The sequence below is a fragment of the Excalfactoria chinensis genome, chromosome 3 (genome assembly GCF_039878825.1).
Source record: "Excalfactoria chinensis isolate bCotChi1 chromosome 3, bCotChi1.hap2, whole genome shotgun sequence".
NCBI classification, from domain to species: domain Eukaryota; kingdom Metazoa; phylum Chordata; class Aves; order Galliformes; family Phasianidae; genus Excalfactoria; species Excalfactoria chinensis.
This window is the reverse complement of record NC_092827.1, coordinates 83,592,312-83,607,577: the sequence shown is the minus strand read 5'-3', so window position 1 is coordinate 83,607,577 and position 15,266 is coordinate 83,592,312. Positions and strand designations below refer to the sequence as shown.

Below are 15,266 nucleotides of genomic sequence, written 5' to 3'. Positions count from 1 at the left end.
TAGTTAATGGAAGATGGCAATGTTGTGGATGGTGTAAAAGCTAAGATACTGAGCATACTGTGTGTTTCTTCGTGATATGTGATGGGATCAAGATCGCTTATTTAACATTGTATGTGGGGGACATCAAGGTGCATTTGCTGAGTAATGTAGTAGCCAGTTTTCTCTTTGCTCAGATGTGTCTTTTTGAAAGTGCTGGGAATGGAGGCAGTGCAACTGTGTAAGGTTTGCCTTTGCTTTTGGTGATTGATTACTCTGTATGCCCTAGATACATTTTAAATGAATCAAAACCCAGAAATGACAGATATTAACATTTCTGTAAGACTTCCAGCACTGGAACAGTTTGCCCAGAGAGGAGGTGGATGACCTGGCCCTGGAGACATTCAAGATCAGGTTGGACCAGGCTCTGAGAAACCTAATCTAGCTGTAGGTGTTCCTGTTCATTGCAGGCGAGTTGGACTGGATGACCTTTAAAGGTCTCTTCCAATTCAAATGATATTATGATTCTGTGGTTCCAAGTATTCAAAAAGAATTTGGATTATGTGGATGGCTGAAAAAACTTTACAGGTTTGCAGTATAAATACACTCGTTGTTTTTTTTTTTACAGTATGAATACAATTTACAGTATAGGTAAAGCATACAATTCACAGTACAGGTGAATTCTTGACTATCAAGAGCTTGCTGTAATACAGACTTGTTCAGAGAAGATTATTGTGTACGGTTTGATAAACTTTAGTGAAGCACAGAATTTGCTTCTATGTATTCCTGGGATGCAAATTGTGCTACTCTAATAGTGTTAGCAGAAGAGGATATTTTAGTGTTCACTTTCCAGATTTGTAAAAGAAACTGTAGCTGTTAGAGAATCGAAACTTTGAGAGCTTATGGTTGCGTCTTGGTCTGCTTTTATTTACAACATGTTATGTGAATTAATAAAAGAAGAAACTCTTAAGAGAAGGGGTTATTAATGTCTGTTTATACGCAAATCCCATTAAATGGTTTGGAAGGGAATGGCAGTGTTGCTTGTACTAGTTGACTGAGGATTTAACTTAGTCCAGCTGTTATGGGGAAGGGAACTATGAGTGTGTGACTTGGTAGTGGTTCTCTTTTTCTGCTCCAGAAAGAAGTTACTTGGCATTTGCCAGCTGAGGCGGCATTCCTCTTCCTCCTCTTCATTTCAGTTCCCTTAACATGTATTTCTCAGCATACATGCAGATTTTGGGATGAGAGGCTGGAGAGCAGCCCTGCTGAAAGGGATCCGGGGGTTCTGGTTAACAGCAAATTGAATTGTGAATCAGCAGTATGTGTGCCCTGGCATCAAATGGAGGGCACCCTTGAGAGTGCAGAATGGGCGTAAGTGGTGGATGTGTGTTTCCTGTGCAAAAGGTGAATAGATGTCTGTGAATGCGAGCACATCCTACTGTAGTGTGTAAGAGACCTGCATCATAACTCATGATCCCTGCATGTGCTGTTTGTAGAATCTTGGTCGACAGGACTTCTGCCTCTAAAAGCATACTACGTATGAAAGAAAGCAATAAATGCATATTTATTTGTATTTTGCATTTAACTAAGTAGAACAAAGCAGTTACTTCAAATGATAGTTTTTGAATACACTGTTGAAAAAGCAGATTCTAATGCAGCTGATGTTGAAAGAGGGAACAATTAAAGTGAAAACATGCAAGTGTGAAAATTGAATTGAGTGATCAGAGGCAAGTTAGTGTTTGGACATTAAATACTAGATTGCTGCTTTGCTGATTTTTTTTCTGTGATAAACAGGGAAGAGAAAACAAGATTATTATTAACAGATTAATAACTTCCTTCCAAGTGGGAAGTTATTATAAGGAAGGCACCATTAAGGATGCTTGCATCATTTTTGGTGCAAAGGCATGCAGATTTTTCAAAATACCTGTTCTGAGCACCACTTAATTTCTCAATTCCTGTTTATTTTTCAGGATCCTCTTGTGCACTTACCAGAAGATATGGTAGCAAGAGCTTATAATATTTTTGCTATCACATTTAAATATGCAGTAGATATATTAACATGGGAGAAAGAAAATGAATTGCCTGGCCTAGAAATGACGTAAGTACAATATTTGTCCTTTTCCTTCTAAATACATGTTCATATTTACAATAGAAATGTAGTTTCTTACTTTAATCCTGTTTTCTCTTTCTTAAAATTATCAGGGATATTTTGTACACAGTAGACCAAAAAACTGCCTGTGTCTTTGTGTGATTATATGTCCCATTTCTTTTTATAAAGATGGTGAAATAATTTTTGTGATACATTTGTTTTCCTCCAATTGAAAAGATGTATTACAACAATGAAATCCCTTAGAACAAATAGTAAAATAATTCCAAACCATTGAAACTAAGATGCTATATGAGAATGTATTGAGCAGAGCTGTACTGTAAGGAAATATGTTCTTGGTAGGAAACTGTCAATTCAGGATCAACAGGTGTTCAAAAGTAATATTCAGACCTAAGTTTTGTCTAAGTTTTGTGATTTGACTCATTTTGGACTTTAACTTCTATAGGAACGTGCAACTTTCCTGCAGAATTGAGATGTTCGGTCCTTATTAAATAAAACTGTGTAGCAAAGGAAGCCCAGTTCTGAGTTTGCAGCTTGGCGGAAAATTTTATTAAACTAGGAGTTGACTTTTGAATTTGAATTACATAAGTTTTATAATTTTTAACTTTGAATTGTATAAATTCATTGCTTGCTTTGAAGTGAGAAGAGTGACACTTACTACTGCATGCTCTTTAATGATGAAGTCCACACCTATGAACAAGTTATTTATACTCTTCAGAAAGCTGTCAACTGCACACAGAAAGAAGCTATTGGCTTTGCAACAACAGTAGATAGAGATGTAAGTAAATCCCTTTTTAGAGTTTATACTTATGCTAATGCTTATTTTATGACTGCACATCAGTTTTTCTCGGTGTACAGCTAATGTGATTAAGCCACATGTTAGGCCACTATCTGACCAAGCCAAACTACATTTGAAATGGTATATATTTTTCAGCATAATTCTGGTAAGTCTCATGAGCATAGATACCAGGGTGTTTCTTAGCCCTTTCTATCAAGAGCAGGCAGCAGCTTTAGCTCATTGCTTACTATACACCAGGGACTTTATGCTGGAAGATCCCCTGCGCTTGCTTCAAACATGGGAAGGGAGGAACAGCTGTCAACTATGAGGAAAAAGTCCTTAATTGATGGCTTTTGTTTCTGTGCTTGTGAAACTGTTTGTGGTTTTTAAATTTAATTTTCTTTTTTCATAGTTGTTAGATGATAATGGCAGGAAGAGGTAAAGCATTTTATGCAGCACTTAGAAAGAACAATGAGTTCAAAATAATAACGTACTGAGTATCATTTTAACTAGTATGTTGATCTGTGGAACATTCTCCCAGCTGCATTTGTCTTCTGGCTCATGTGATTATAACTGTTATTTTTAAGGAAGGGCATCTTTTCTTCTGGGTAACTTTCTAGGGACATCTGCATCTTGTTACTTGTGCCATAGTCTGTTGCTGTGGAAATGTGTCCTTTATATTGTTTTGTTTCCTTATGCCTCTTTTTTGGGGGGAGTGGAACAAGGTGCATCTCTTCCAAAACGGCAGTGGGAGCATCGCTTTTTCAAATGCATTGGAATGTCTGAAATATTTGAACTTTAAGAAAAATACAGTGATTGAGTATTCAATGTTTAGAGAAAAAGTAATAGCTGTGCCTTAAAATCAATATACGCAGAAAATTTTGTTTAGCATGTAATTGCATGTGTGGCATAGCTTGATTTTCTTTTTAAAAGTACTGTGTGCATTTTGGAAACTCAAATATCTGACTGTATGCAGTACTTTCAAAAGATGAAAATGTGAAAGCAAGAGTGGTCATCTTGCACCTGAAACTTTTCCTACATCTTTTATACTAATGTACAACACTGCATTTGTACTTCTTGCTTAGATACTGGTGATAATGTTACTTTCTCACAAATTTAAAGGGCCGTAGGTCTGTTCGATATGGAGACTTTCAGTACTGTGATCAAGCAAAATCAGTAATTGTGGTAAGTAGTATCTACCTATTTTCCTCATCTAGCTGAAAGATGGTTTTCATACAGAGTTTTGTAGTATTTTCTTGTTTCTAATTCTACTTGTTTTTCAAAACAGTCAGTGGATGATAACTTTCTTGGTGGGCTGCTGTGTGAGTTGTGTGTTGTGGTGAGGAATGAATGTGTGCAGTTGTTTTAGGCTGTGTGTGAGGCTGCTTATCAGTAAAATGCAGTAGATTCATGTGTGTGTTGATAAGAGGAAGAAAGTGGAAAATGAATTGGCCTAAATATGTTATTGCATAATATTGTCATTCAAATACTAACAGGATAAACAAAGTTCAGATTTTTTTTTTTACTTCTCCATTTAGTTGTTAGTCATTGGAATATGTATCAATATTACAAGTTATTAAAATTAATCATAGGAATGCTGTGTTTCTGTACAATAATGTGTGCTAGTCCTCAGTAAAAAAGCATTAATTCTTTTTTCTTTTTTTAAGAGAAATACCAGTCGTCAGACAAAGCCATTGAAAGTACAGGTTATGCACTCATCCATTGTTGCCCATCAGAGCTTTGGTCTGAAGCTCCTAACTTGGCTTGGCAGCGTTATTGGATATTCAGGTGGGCAAACTTGAACTTTTTTTGAGAACCTAGAGAATATTTGCTTCAAGAATTCATCTTGCTTCATAATGTTGCCTTCTTATTTCAGGCATGCAGCATGTAAGGTAAAGCAATTCATGTCTTGTCAGGCTTTATCCTTTTTTTTTTACTTACACTGAAGTGCTGTTCTAACTTACATATGGAAGTGCTACCAGTTTTGATTAGTCTTCTCACATACTGTTTTCTGTTTAGTTGATGTTGAACAGAAGCTGGGAATCATTGTCAAGTGCTGCATGCCAACTAGCTATTTTTCAGTCCCTAGTTCTTTTCAGATGAATGCAGTAAGCTGAAAATAACCTCTCTACTTAGACAATACAAAATTAATCAGAAGTCATTTGATGGTGATGAAAGTGGTTGCCTCAGGTTTGTTGCTGTGTAAGTAGAACAGAGAAACTGTTGGGGGCTGCTTTAGGACAAGTATAGAAACCCATGAAGTATTAATCAGATATTTAGAAAGAGGTTTCTTCAAAGAAACAGCATGCACAGTTTAAAAAAAAATATATGCAAGTTAGCACTTTTTTGGGAAGACTTTTTTTCTGGTGTGTTTCTTCCTTTTTCTCAATGAATTAAAGTTGTGAGGTTGCAGATAATGAGGGGAAATTCTTGTGTAAATCACATGTAAATTCTTCTGTGTAAATGCAAGATTTGTTCACACATTATATATTAAACTGATACTTGGGGGAAAAAAATGGGCAATTTTGAGCATGGAGTCTCTCTATGATGCTATTTTTGATGGACAAGTACTTTGTATGAGTGTATTTTTAAGATAAATAAATCGAACTTTTGAAAAATTATTGTAGAAGCTTGTTCAAGTACTTGCTAGTGTTGATGGCAAATGATATATTTGCTGGCGAATAATGGATAGAAGTAGAAAGGAGAGACTGAGGGATATTTAATTTGACATATGTTTTTCCTTCTGGTTTGTCCTGTGAACAAGTGTTGTATTTCTCATTTTCTTTGAGCCCAGTTCTCTGCCACGTTATTTGTGCTGGGTACCAAGGTTATTCATTTTAGTACCGATCATTTTTTTGCAACAGCAAAAAAGTGATGTGAATGCATTAATGAAAGTAAGATACCAAACTGCACATAAAAGCATAGAATTTATAGTTTGAGAATGTATGAAAGGAACTTTTGCAGAATTTCAGAATCATTGAATCAGTTGTATTTTATTTTTGCCCTTCTGAATCATAATGTTTTTCAGTGAACAGTATGTATATATTTTGTCTGTGACGTGTGTGTTCAACTTCTCACATTGCCTTTGGACCTTGGCATGCAGTCATAATATAGGTCAAACTGAACTCTCTGGTGCACAGAGACACAATCTTGCTATAGGGGCTCACAAACTGTATAGAACTGAACCATGTAGTGCATGGTATGGTATGCATGGCACTGAGCCACTGCCAACTCTACCTAAGAAGCTAAGATGTCTCAACAGAGTGCAGAGACAATGACTTAGTACTTACAAGCCATATTATTTTTGTTAGAGAGTAAGTTGCTGGCAGTCAATAGCTGGATTGAGCATCTGAGTGTCTGTATTGTGTTATGTTGAAGATTCAGTATAACTTGTTCATATGACAGCAATTATTATTACTAACTCCCATCATTTCTTTTCATTAAGATGGTCTTCGTCGAGTATTGTGTCAGGTTGGTTTACAGGAGGGACCGGATGGGGAAAATTCTTCTCTTGTGGATAAGCTGATGCTGTATGACTCTAAACTGTGGAAGGGTGAGATTTTTTTTCCAAGCTTTTGGAGAGTGCTGAGGAATGCTATGCATGATGTTCGTCCCTTACTGTGTGTGCCATCATTTTTACTGTGGTATTTATTGAGGTGATTTCCTAACTTGTTAGAATAACTTCTTTCATGTAAACAAGATGTAATATTCAACTTCTACATTTCTATTTCAAGGTTAATATTTCTCTACTTATTCCTGTTCTCCATAGTTACTCTGTATTGAGCAAATAATTGAATGCCTTTTGACTTTAATGACCCATGGAAAGAAATAACAAACATGCTTATGTTTCTAAGCTACATACGGTCCATTCTCTATTGACATTGATAGTATTTTCTGGGACACTACTCAGACATGCATTAGAAATACAGAGCTAGATAAGCTGATTATTTTTAATATATATATATATATATATATATTTGTTTTAGTGGAGCTGTTCTGGCTGACAAAAGTTATTGCATTTCCCAGGACTTTCTGTGTAGCTGCTTCCCTTTGGTTCCCTTTGGTTTCCTTTGGTTCCCCTCAGGCCATTCAAATCCTGTTTGTTCTGAGGAGCAGTTTCATTCTTGTTTGCCTGACGTGCCTTACACTTGAGGCTTTATGTTCTCATTTAACATCTGAGTATTTGATACAAGAATAATGAATAATGCCACTTGAAGCATTTCACTTTCTGTGCTCTTAATACTTTGCTACAACCTGAGAGACATGGTCAAAACAGCTTCTGCTCTGAAGTGCAGATATGCTTCATTCTGTAAGAGTTTGTATTTCTAAATGTTTCTGTAGTGTGTTGTTAGAAAATAGTGACATATATCATTTGTTTTTCTTGACAGGAGCTAGAAATGTGTATCACCAGTTATTCATGAGCAGTCTACTTATGGACTTGAAATACAAGAAGCTTTTTGCTATCCGTTTTGCAAGGGTAAGTATCTTTCTTAAAAGAGCTATTAAATGCCTAAAGATTCTAGTGAAGAGAGTTTAGTTAGCGTGTAGAACTTCGAATGAACTGTTGCCAGAATTATTTTTTTGAATGTGGAAAGTTGGAACGAAATGCCAACATTTTATTTCTGTCTTCAAAATACTAGTTGAAATGGCATCTCATCTGGTGAGAAGGTAAACTTTCCAAGTTCCCCAGAACTGAAGTAGCTCACATGTTTTGTCTTCACCATCAGCTATGCGGGCTCTTCTTCTTGAGAGCTAATAGCATCTCATTGCTTAGGCACAAGGTCTTACAGCACTCCAGAAAAGAAGTGCTGAAATTCAGTTATGCTGATTGGTATTTCTGCAGTAAGTAGTACTTAAAATGCTTTAAATCACCCATACAAAATTCAGCTCACTCTACTGAAGACAAGTTTGTGTGTGTATGTAAGAAATAAAATCTTAGCCTTTATTGTGGAAATGAGTGAGAAGTTCTCACTTGTGAGCTGATGAATTATGTTTTTCTACAAAGTATTGATATCATAATCTGTAAGAACTACTCTTCCCTTTATCGTGGAATTAAAATTTCCCAGAGCAGACATTTAAATTAAAAAATCAGGTCAGTGTGGATTAGAGGTGAATTTCCCCTTGTTGTTTAGAATTACCGGCAGTTGCAGAGAGATTATATGGAGGATGATCACGAACGAGCAGTGTCGGTGGCTGCTCTGTCTGTCCAACTCTTCACTGTACCTACTCTGGTGAGTAGTGCCTGTCTTTCTTTTAAAAACTGATAGTTGGCACTCCTTGCCTCTTTTTGCCTCCTTCTTAATAGAACTATGAGCGATTGCAGAGTGATTTTATGAAAGATGACCACGACAGAGAGTTCTCAATTGCTGACCTCTCGATACAGATATTCACAGTGCCTTCTCTTGTAAGTACTAAAAGACCAAAAAAGGAAATCTTTATTTGTTGAAAGCCACTTGAGGTTCTCGAATCCAGACCACAGATTCCTTTTAACATTACTGTCGAAACGTGGGGCACTGCTACTGCACGTGAGTCAGTCTGTTTCCATACATTACTATGGGTTTAGAAGTTAAAGAAGTTTTGTGCTGCAAAAATTGGATTGGACTTTCCAAAATGGGCTGGGTATTTTTTCACTTTACCTTTTAATTTTAGGATTGTGTTTTTTGTATTCCATGCTTGTTTGGAGATGCACAACATTTACATTTCTCATTAAATACAACAAATTATGTTTGTAGAAATCTGCATTGAGATTTGCTTATTGCAATTTCAGAGCATACCTATTGGGTGCAATTTTATACGTGATCCACTTTATTTATCTTAATTATCTAGTCAACTGAAGTGCAGGCAATAATAGTCTCATGATATTCCCCACTTCCTTTGATGCTTTTTGACTCATTTGGTGCCTTCTTTCAGGTTTCCAGTTCATTTTTGTTACAGCACTTCAAGTTATGTTTGACCCTGTTCACTAACAATACCACCCATCATTCTTGAGCTTACTCTTATTTTTTGCTCCAGTCACCAAAGATATCTCTCCTTGATTGCGATACAAACTAATGTTTGGAGCTGTACTGAAAATATAAGTTTGATTTTCATAGCCACTTTTTTAATTTAATTCAGTAGCGGATGCTTCTGAATCCTCCCAAATTTAATTGAGCTCTAAAATTCAATAGTACAATGGCATTTTATGATATTGAACAAAAAGCTGTTTTTTTTAGTTTCATAGAGGTTCATCGTGTTATTATTGGGAATCTGAAACCTCAGGATTTTGTTTTCATGGGTCGGGGCAGTGTTATGTAACTCTTAATTTTGATGCTGGTAGGAAGAATATTGCCATTATTCGGTCATACATTTATCCAACTAGTATTATTCAATATATTTTTTCATTTGACAGATAAGGTGATAGAATATGTTGGCATAAATATTTTATATGGATTTCATATGCTCCCTTAGAGGAGGAGAATTGCAGTTTCACTTCTTTTCATTGTTTTTTTTTCTAAAGCCTGCAAAACAAGGGTAGAGCGAATTGTTATGGGCTGATTTTATAGAAGAGAAAATAGGGTGATGGTCTGAAAGTAAAATAGGAGGGAAAAATTCTTTTTTCCAGGTTTTGGCCCATTTTGCATTCATTCTTAGTTGAGTAAATCAGTTGAAGAATGCTACTGGGCGTGGTTTTAACATTTTCAAACTTAAGTTTGTAATTTGAGTTTGAGCTCTCAAGTAATTGAGGTTGCTTGGTTTGAAGGATGCTTGGTTGTGTTGACAGTAATTTATTTTTCATGTTAACCATTAGATTTTCCTCCACAGTAGCATTTTAAAATCTGTATTTGGAGCCTCATTAGCAACCATAGAACACAGAAGCTCCAGCCAATAATTGCAGTGTCATTGTGGTAGATCAGAGGAGTCAGTGTTCTTGAATATACTAGCCACTCAGATAAACATCATGGGTCCTGGAAACTGCAAGACTAATACTGTTTACCTTGGAGAGCCAGCAGGATGAGGGAGTTCTGGAAGAGTTTGGAAGTAGCAGATGGCAGTAACTTCTTAGCACCTCCAGTGCTGTTGTGGGATTGGGTTAAGTTAGGTTGGATGTGCCAGATTGCCATCTGGCAATGCTGGACTTTGTAATGGGTGTTGATTTGTTTCCTGCAACGCATAGAAATACACAGCGGCCATTGATGGGAATTAAAGGTCGTCTCACATAATTTCTATGTGGAAATTGCTCTTTATAGCTCCTTAGATGTTCAGAAAAGTCACCAGTTGCCACAGTGCTCTGCCTTTTGTAAACAGAAAAACAAAACAACTGTCACTACCCCAAAGGGCTCGTACTTAAATTACATAAGAGACAACAGGTGCTTAAAGGGAGGTACAAGTTATTAAGTTAATTATAAGAAAGATAATGTTTTGTCATAATTACATGCATAAGTTAGCAGGAGTCTAATCGTAGTCAGATTTCTGTACAAGAGGAGACTGAAGAGAGATCTGAATTATGATAATTTCTGATTAGAATACATTTTTCTTCTGCAAATATTTGAAAGATTGACTTTTAGTATATTCCTCTGTTTTAATTATCAATGTAACTGTTTTGAATAAAACATCGTGTGTTTTTTTTGAACTTGGTGGTACAATGTGAAACTCTTGTTTAGTTGTCTGTTAGTCACAGCAAATTTCTATATACTTTTGATATAGGCTCGAATGCTAATAACAGAGGAAAATCTTATGACCACTATCATCAAAACTTTTATGGACCATTTAAGACACCGTGACATCCAAGGCAGGTTTCAGTTCGAACGTTACACTGCTCTGCAGGCTTTCAAATTCAGGCGTGTTCAGAGCCTTATTCTGGATCTCAAGTAAGTACAGTAGCTATGTGCTAATTTGATCAATTGAAAAAGAAAACAGGATTAAAATTAACACTTGTATCTGTTTCTAATGTATTCAGGTATGTGTTGATAAGTAAGCCAACTGAGTGGTCAGAAGACTTGAGACACAAGTTTCTAGAGGGTTTTGATGCCTTCTTAGAGTTACTCAAATGTATGCAGGTATGTAGATCTGTTAGAAAATTTGCACTATGTTAAGATTACAGCAAGAAGTTCGCATCACTACTGCATGAATCAGAATTACGTTTTTTCAGTACTTCACTAGCACACCCATCCCAACGTTTTAGCTTTGTTAGCCTGTTGACAGTAATCTCTTCAATATGCTTTCTCCTATATCATGCTGTTGATTTTCTTATTTCTTATACCAAGATCTGATTAGGTATTGTGGGTACTCAGTCTTTACTTAGTGTTTACCTGCATTTGTTAGTGTGTCCCTAGAAAATGCATTTAAAAAGCAAAATAAATGTTTAAGATGATTAATGTATGTATGTAAACATCCTTTGAAAAGAAACTTTAAGATGTTAATAACAGAGCTAATACCTGACAAATGCCTTGACCCAGTGTTCTTATCTTCTGCACGTCCTGTTCTATTTTCTTGTTGTTTTGATGCCCCCAAGTATTTCTTGTTATAGCAGCAATATGTTTGTAAGAATAGGTAACCACTGTACCATAATAAGGCTAATATGAAGCTATTTAAGTGGTGATGTTGAAACGTGCAGTGCTTTTTCTTTAAGGGTATGGACCCAATAACCCGCCAAGTAGGACAGCACATCGAAATGGAACCAGAATGGGAAGCAGCATTTACACTGCAAATGAAGTTAACACTTGTTATTTCAATGATGCAGGACTGGTGTGCTTTAGATGTAAGTTCCTTCTGAAGTGTTTTCTCTGTGTGAATATGTAGTAGTGGAGGTGGTGGTCATGAGAAGGTAAAGGAAACATCAATGTGTGTAACAAGTTGAATGAAACATGTAATGGCACCGTAATTCAAAATCTTCTGTGTGCAATTGTGCTTTCTCCTCATAAAAAAAATAACAGTGTTGTGATGATCACAATTAGGTTATAGTTAACAACTGCCGAAGAACAGGGTGTAGAGAAACTTGCCCTGAGTCTACTTAATGCTTCAGGATTGTAAATCAGGTTTCTACTGCATATAAGTTTCAAGTTCCAGCATTTTAGAACTTCAGCATGGTGAAATATTGTTGTGGAACAAGTGATCCTACAATGTCTAAATATTCAATCTGACCTTAATCTGTCATTGTCAGTTAATGTACAAGTTGACTAATCTAGCACGATCATGAAAACCTTCAGAAAGTTCCCATAATTACAAAAACAAAAGCCTTGCAACTGTTTTTTGCTTGGTTGTTGTTTTTTCTTCTGTTCAGTCCTATCTAAATGTGTTTCATGGTCTATGTACACCTCAGTAATTCAGATCAGTATTGAGTTTCTTATCTTAGTTTTGCAGGTCTGTTAACACAGTTAAAAACCCAAAGCCTGTTTACACCTGTCAGATTTCTTGTTGCTTTCTGTGCTATTTGTCAGAGCTCTGCTTTTTTCATAATCTTTGTGAACTGTGCTCTTTCTTTTAGGAAAAAGTGTTAATTGAAGCTTACAAGAAATGCCTGGCTGTGCTGATGCAGTGTCATAGTGGCTTTACTGATGGAGAACAGCCTATTGTTCTCAGTATGTGCGGACATTCAGTTGAGACCATCAGATACTGCGTTTCCCAGGAAAAAGTCAGCATTCATCTCCCAGTTTCACGTTTACTCGCAGGTATAAACTTGCTTAAAAAGATTTCAGGAAATGCAAAATATATGCATAATAATTTGCATTGCATAATGCAAAATATAAATGCATAAATCTAATTTGTGTGGATACAATGAACCACGTAACAGCTGTTGAGGGCCTAAGTTTGGGTGTACTTTAGCCACTTTCTAGCAGTTTGCTAGCCTGACAGCAAAATGTACCCAAGCATTGGAGAAGTTTGTGTCAGTCCTGGGGGAGGTTGTCTCCTGTCTCTCTGTTTGTCACTGATGGGTGTGGGAAGTTACAGCTGCTTTCATAGTTTGCGTGGTGCAAAAGAAATGCAACAGAACATGGACTGCTGCTGTCGGATTATTTTCAAGTATACTTAACTGTCAGATTGAATAGACAAAAACCAATGGTCTGTTAGAGAATAGATTTATCAGGGATATGTCACCAGAAAATTAAGCAGTGTGTTTTTTCAAGTTGCACTAGGCCTAACTTGCTGAACAGTTGTGTTGTGGGGGGTAATGTTGTTTTAATCTGAACATATAGTCTTATGATAATAAAATAAATTTACAGATGAGTGACGTTTTTAAGTAAAATATTATGCAGAGTCTAATAACTTTTGATTTTTCAATCTATAAGCAGACTCTCTTGCTGTTTTAAAATGAAGCAAATGAGAAAATCCTTATGTATTTTGTAGGAGCCTCATTATAGCTCCTGAAGTATTTTATAAACTTCTCATGACAGACAGAAAGGATGATATATCTGTCACTGGTAACTGCCGTGAATGCCCTAGGATTCTTGGCTGTCACTGATGGAATAGAAGTGGACAAAAGAAAGTCAAAACTCAGTTGCTTTACAGGTTTTATACAGATGCAACTTTCCATAAAGTGTAGGTTTTTTTTTTACATATTTCTCTTTAGGAAATAGATGTGTAGCTCCAGAATAATAATTTTACAGATTTGTAATTATGTTCAGAAAATGACCTGACAGTATATTAGGTGATTCTTTTTGGCCTTTTGGAATTGTATTAGCTACTGTATGTAATATGTATGCGTTTGTTTTATTTATTCATGTAGGCTTGCATGTTTTGCTGAGTAAAACTGAAGTGGCATATAAGTTTCCAGAGCTGCTACCCCTGGTATGTAATTAAATGTAGCATACTCATTAAATGTAATTAGTGCTGAAGATGAAATTGCCTAAATAAGTGTAGGATGTTATTATTTAAAAAAAAAAAAAAGGCTGTTCGGCCACGCATACTGTTTACAAAGACTATCCTTGATAGATAAAATTATCTCTTAAGAGATTAATATTTGGATAATCATATCTAGAGCATGAGCAATCACCATTGCTCTCCTGAATTATTTAAGACCCTGATGGAAAGTTTGTATTTTGTTCTTCATTCATTACCTTCTTTTTGTGGTAGAAATTATTTATAGAAACCACTGGCAGGACCTGATTTTCTTCTCCCTGCCGTGGATTCTAATTTCATTCTTCAGTTGTTTTCCTTCCTGCGTGTTCTCAATGATTCCTTTCTTTAAATGGAAGGTTAAAAAGAACAAAGTAAATTATAAAAGGAGAAACTGTAACTAGCAAAGGAGACCTCTTGTGTTTAAACAGAAGATACAGTTAATGTTATTGGCTTGACCTGCTGATGTTTTAAAATACAAAACTTACTGTTTTTAAGGATAAAGAAAAACCCTTGTGGGGCAAAGTCTGTGTGAGGCTGGTTAACGTTGATTAGATAGATTATAAAAGGCATATCAAGCCTTTGTAATATGTTCTTTGAATTTACTTCTCTTTTGTATTCCCCAAACATCTAATTTTTTATAAATATCATCCTTCTTTCAGTTCCATTTCCTCTTATTTTCTCTTAATATATCAAAATACTGTGTTTTATTTTAACTCAGAGTGAACTTAGCCCACCTATGTTAATAGAACATCCTCTACGATGCTTAGTTCTATGTGCTCAAGTGCATGCAGGGATGTGGAGGAGAAATGGCTTCTCTCTTGTTAATCAAGTAAGTACATAGTAGCTGGGTAATTGCTGTTTTCACATGACTCCCCAAGGATTGATTTCAGACCTCCAAATCTCTTATTTGTGTGTCCATTTTAAATTTCACTTGCATTAGCTTCCATAAGGTTTGTGTGAAGGCACTTAAATCAGTTATTGCATTACGTGAAAATTTGTTTTTAAGCTAATCTTTGATATCTTAGTCAGAAATTGCTTTTTTTTGTTGTTTTTAAGTCTGTTGTGGTGCTCAGTGAATTTAGTGCTTCATGTGTAAAGAAGCTACGAAGTATAATGCAGCTAATGTCCCTTTCCCCTTTTTCCTATATGCTGCCCTGTAATAGCAGATCTGTGCATGTTTGATAATGCATTCATTACTTTTACATAAAAGTGACTTGAATATTAAAGTGTACCTCATTCAGATTATTACCCTTTCTGAGGCACATAGAAACATTAGAACCAACTCTGTGTCTTGTCTGTCTTTTGTCCCATAAACCCCAAACTTCAGTAGATAATTGTATAGTATGCATACTGGGAGGTTGAATTAAGCTGCTCTTTTTGCTGTTCCTTCTTTCCTCTTAGTCTTAAAAACAAACAAACAAGAAAAAACCAAAGCCTATTCTTGTAAGGCGATGTCTTTGTCATTATTTAATGCAAAGGCAGCTCTAGTTGCATACAATTATAGCATCATTCAAGTTACTGTGGACACTTACCAGGTCTGAAATTTCAGCTTTTGATAGAGGAACAAAACTGTGTTAAATTGCAATGGCT

General features: G+C 35.9%; 1 protein-coding gene across 2 annotated transcripts in view; it reads left to right on the top strand.

Moving 5' to 3' along the window:
* The window catches only part of UBR2 (ubiquitin protein ligase E3 component n-recognin 2), a 49,398-nt gene that overhangs the window by 7,994 nt on the left and 26,138 nt on the right, over window positions 1-15,266 (top strand). The window contains exons 5-17 of one of the 2 annotated variants that reach the window (XM_072331571.1): window positions 1,947-2,074; window positions 2,723-2,861; window positions 3,984-4,046; window positions 4,529-4,649; window positions 6,307-6,414; window positions 7,250-7,338; window positions 7,994-8,092; window positions 10,545-10,708; window positions 10,798-10,897; window positions 11,470-11,598; window positions 12,325-12,508; window positions 13,564-13,625; window positions 14,395-14,505. In XM_072331571.1, the coding sequence (XP_072187672.1) occupies window positions 1,947-2,074; window positions 2,723-2,861; window positions 3,984-4,046; window positions 4,529-4,649; window positions 6,307-6,414; window positions 7,250-7,338; window positions 7,994-8,092; window positions 10,545-10,708; window positions 10,798-10,897; window positions 11,470-11,598; window positions 12,325-12,508; window positions 13,564-13,625; window positions 14,395-14,505 (1,497 nt within the window). Of the gene's footprint in view, window positions 1-1,946; window positions 2,075-2,722; window positions 2,862-3,983; window positions 4,047-4,528; window positions 4,650-6,306; window positions 6,415-7,249; window positions 7,339-7,993; window positions 8,093-8,166; window positions 8,266-10,544; window positions 10,709-10,797; window positions 10,898-11,469; window positions 11,599-12,324; window positions 12,509-13,563; window positions 13,626-14,394; window positions 14,506-15,266 lie in introns of both variants that reach the window. The other variant, XM_072331570.1, reaches the window with a different exon arrangement.